Here is a 3667-nt window from a genome sequence, read left to right as displayed (position 1 = left end):
GATAATTAAACAACGCCAAGATGTAAACACAGCCTGGAATCGAACCGAGCGATCCTTTCCTGTTTGCCCTGTCTGGGGGTATCATCGGATGGGGCCACAGTGTCTCCTGACCCCCTCCTGTCTCAGCCTCCAGTATTTATGTTGCAGTAGTTTATGTGTCGGGGGGCTAGGGTCAGTCTGGTTATACCTGGAGTACTTCTATCTTATTCCCAGGTCCTGTGTGAATTTAAGTATGCTCTCTCTAATTCTTGCTCGTTCTCCTATTTCTTTCTCGGAAGCCTTGCCTGCTGTTCCAGTTTCAACTTTCTGCCTGCTGTTATGGAACCTCCTACCTGTTCAACTCTCGAAGTGATCGGCTATGAAAAGCCAACTGACTTTTATTCCTGATTAATTATGTTGACCATGCTTGTCATTTATGAACATTTTGAAAATCTTGGGCTCTCTTCTAATTTTCTCTCCTTCTCTCTTTTCTTTCTCTCTCCGGAGACCCGGAGCCCTTCGGACCATACGTCAGGTTTTTATATTTTTTGTTCAGTGTGTGTATATAACGTATTTTAGTCTCTGTCTCTGTTTTTTGTCCTGTCAGGTGGTGAAGCTGCACACCAAGCTGGGGAAACCCATCCCTTCCACAGAGCCCAGTGTCGTGACCCAGACCCCTACGTCCACCACGGCCTCCTCCTCCAAGACCCCCTCCTCCTCTACCACCCCCACAGGATCCACCTCCAACTCTTCCTACCTGAAGCCGGTTAACATCGGGAGCCAGGGTGGTGCGGGTGCCGGACTGGGGAAGGGTCTAGTGGGTAACAACTTATCAGCAGCCAATGCCACCACAGCTGTCAAGAAGTTTAACACCCCCAAGATCAACTTTGTCGGTAAGGCTGTTGTGTTTAAAATGGGAGGGGTGGGGTCCACATCATTCCAGTATATCCCTCCTAAATAAAGATCCAAACATCCAATCATTTCACTGAAACTTGAATATAGCTTTTTGAATTCGGAGAATGTATTTAAATGAAGTTTGCATGTGGAACGTGGTCCCTGATGAAATTCTAGAGGCTGAGACTAGCTGACACAGTCTGTTCTTTTGAGTTTGGATTCAGAGTCTACCTGCTTTTGTGCCGAATACACTGCGGTGTTCTAGGTGTCACATTTATGGGCATGTAGCAGCAGTGTCTAGGAGGGAGATTCCACTGCTCTAGGCTTGTGGTTGAGCTGTGTTGGCAGTACATGCCAATGGGGAGCTGAATCGCTGCCAGTCTCTGGGATTAAAGTCAGGCTGAGGCCAGCTTTCTCTGCCCATCTCGCTCGCTCGCTTGCTTAGGGATGTTAATCGTTAATCGGTTAGCTGCCGAAATTATTATTTTTTTTTTTTTAATTTCCCCTAGCTAGTCTGCTCAGGGATTCAAACCAGAGAGACCCTTTGGTTACTGGCCCAATGATCTTAACCACTATGCTACCTGCCGCCCCTTAGACGTTCGTCTTTGGCTGGCGAGACTCTTTTTGACATCTGGTTCCCTGTAAAGCTGAACCTCATTTATTATTCTGGAATTCTACCAATCCTCATCAATCCTCATTCTGTCTCCAGGGGGAAACAAGCTCCAGACTACCGGGAAGGTGACAGAGGAAACCAAGGTGGAGACATCCAAGCCTCCTCCGCCCTCATTGGTCCCCCAACCTCAGGAGACGAAGAACGAGTCCTCTGATTCGCTGTCTACCCTGGCCGCCTTGCAGAATGACGTGCAGCCTGTTGGACACGACTATGTGGAAGAGGTACGGGTGAGATCACATAGAACCGGATCACATAGAACCGGATCACATAGAACCGGATCACATAGAACCGGATCACATAGAACCAGATCACATAGAACCAAAAACCTGAGTGAATGTCTTGCCAAAAGTGTAGTAGAATATATGATTTCTCTTATAATTTTAAAGGACTAAGGGGTAAACGGTAACGAAGACCGATCAGGTCAGCCTCTAGGGCAAGAGATGCTTTGTTGAAAAAGACAAGCGCAGACAAATCAGACTCCAGAGCTAGCAGACGGGACAGACTCCCAGGAGACAACTCTAGTACAGACCATTTTTCTCAAAACCTCACTTGATTAATCTCCATTATCAACTGTGTGGTTCAAGCCGTGAATTCTGAYTGGCTGAAAGCCGTGGTATATCAGACCGTGTATRTCACGGGTATGACCAAAAATTACTTTTTACTGCTCTAATTACGTTGGTAACCAGTTTTTATTTTATTTTTATATAGCAATAAGACACCTGAGTTTTGTGGTATATGGCCAATATACCACGGCTAAGTGCGTGTGTTCCACGCGCACCTTCTTCATTACACCATCCGACTCTACTTCAACTGTGTTCATAAGTAGGTTTGGAATTATTCTGTTAACCCAGGGTATAATTCGCAATAAGAAAGGCACTGAGGGCGTGGTCGTGTTGCGGATATTGGCAAGGTGCAATACCAATTTACGAGAACAAGCCATAGCCGTGGTATATTGGCCATATACCACACCCCCTCATGCCGTATTGCTTAATTATACCTGGTTTAACAGGAATCAAATTCAACGTACTTTATCACAACAGCTTGAGTGTAGAGTTTCAATAGTCCGACAGACAATATAAGGCTAAGCTTCTAGATAATAAATGTGTCCCTTACCACAGATACTAAGTGGTCTAAGGCACTGCATCGCAGTTCTAGAGGCGTCACTACAGGCCCGGTTYCGATCCCGGACTGTATCACAACCGGCCGTGATCGGGAGTCCCATAGGCATGCGCACAATTTGGCCCAGCGTCRTCCGGGTTCGGGGAGGGTTTGACCGGGGGAATTTACTTGGCTAATTGTGCTTTAGTGACTCCTTGTGGTGGGCCGGGCGCCTGCAGGCCGACCCTGGTCGTCAGGTGAACAGTGTTGCCTCCGACATGTTGGTGCGGCTGGCTTCCGGGGTWAAGCGGGCGGGTGTTAAGAAGCGCGGTTTTGTTGATCCGAGTTTTTCGAGATCATTAGTCCACCGGACCAAAAGATCCAGACCTTCACGAAGCTTTTGCTAATGTGAGGATCACATTTAATTCTCTACACACAGTCTCTGCGCTTTTCCTAGAGAACAGGCTACTCTGGCAAATGGTGAAATTAGATTGTTGGTGTTGTCTTACAGTAACATTATACTATGTTATGTAGAGTACTGTGATCATTAGGTGATCTTGCAGACATTGGATTCAGCTTTGATCAGAACGTGATCCGAACATTCCCGGACGCTTTGAGAGGCTCCGGAGCTTTTAGTCCGGCGGACTTAAGATCCCGAAAAAGTCGTCTCCACAGCCGTACAGTCAGTGGCAACGGGGGCATTAAACTCTTAAAATGACCTATGACTCCTTGGCCCAACGATTTAACAGTTCCATATTAACAATGGTATTTGAAACATTGCTTAGTTCTATTGTCAAATACCATCTTTTGTGTAGAAAAATACATTAATAAAACATTGATTTCTTATCTGTAGGTGCGTAACGACGAAGGCAAGGTGATCCGGTTCCACTGTAAGCTGTGTGAATGTAGCTTCAATGATCCCAACGCCAAAGAGATGCATCTGAAGGGCAGGAGACACCGCCTGCAGTATAAGGTTAGTGGAGTCACTGCCTGCAGTATAAAGTTAGTGGAGTCACTGAAGGG

At 46.5% G+C, this 3667-nt stretch overlaps 1 protein-coding gene across 1 annotated transcript in view; it reads left to right on the top strand.

The window, feature by feature from the left end:
* LOC112070713 (zinc finger RNA-binding protein-like) overlaps nucleotides 1-3667 on the top strand; it is a 56826-nt gene that overhangs the window by 28560 nt on the left and 24599 nt on the right. The window contains 3 exon segments of the mRNA XM_024138155.2: nucleotides 587-872; nucleotides 1583-1767; nucleotides 3498-3617. Of these exon segments, the coding sequence (XP_023993923.1) occupies nucleotides 587-872; nucleotides 1583-1767; nucleotides 3498-3617 (591 nt within the window).

The sequence above is a fragment of the Salvelinus sp. IW2-2015 genome, unplaced genomic scaffold, assembly GCF_002910315.2.
Source record: "Salvelinus sp. IW2-2015 unplaced genomic scaffold, ASM291031v2 Un_scaffold1401, whole genome shotgun sequence".
Lineage (NCBI taxonomy): Eukaryota > Metazoa > Chordata > Actinopteri > Salmoniformes > Salmonidae > Salvelinus > Salvelinus sp. IW2-2015.
This window is presented reverse-complemented; position numbering and strand designations above follow the sequence as displayed.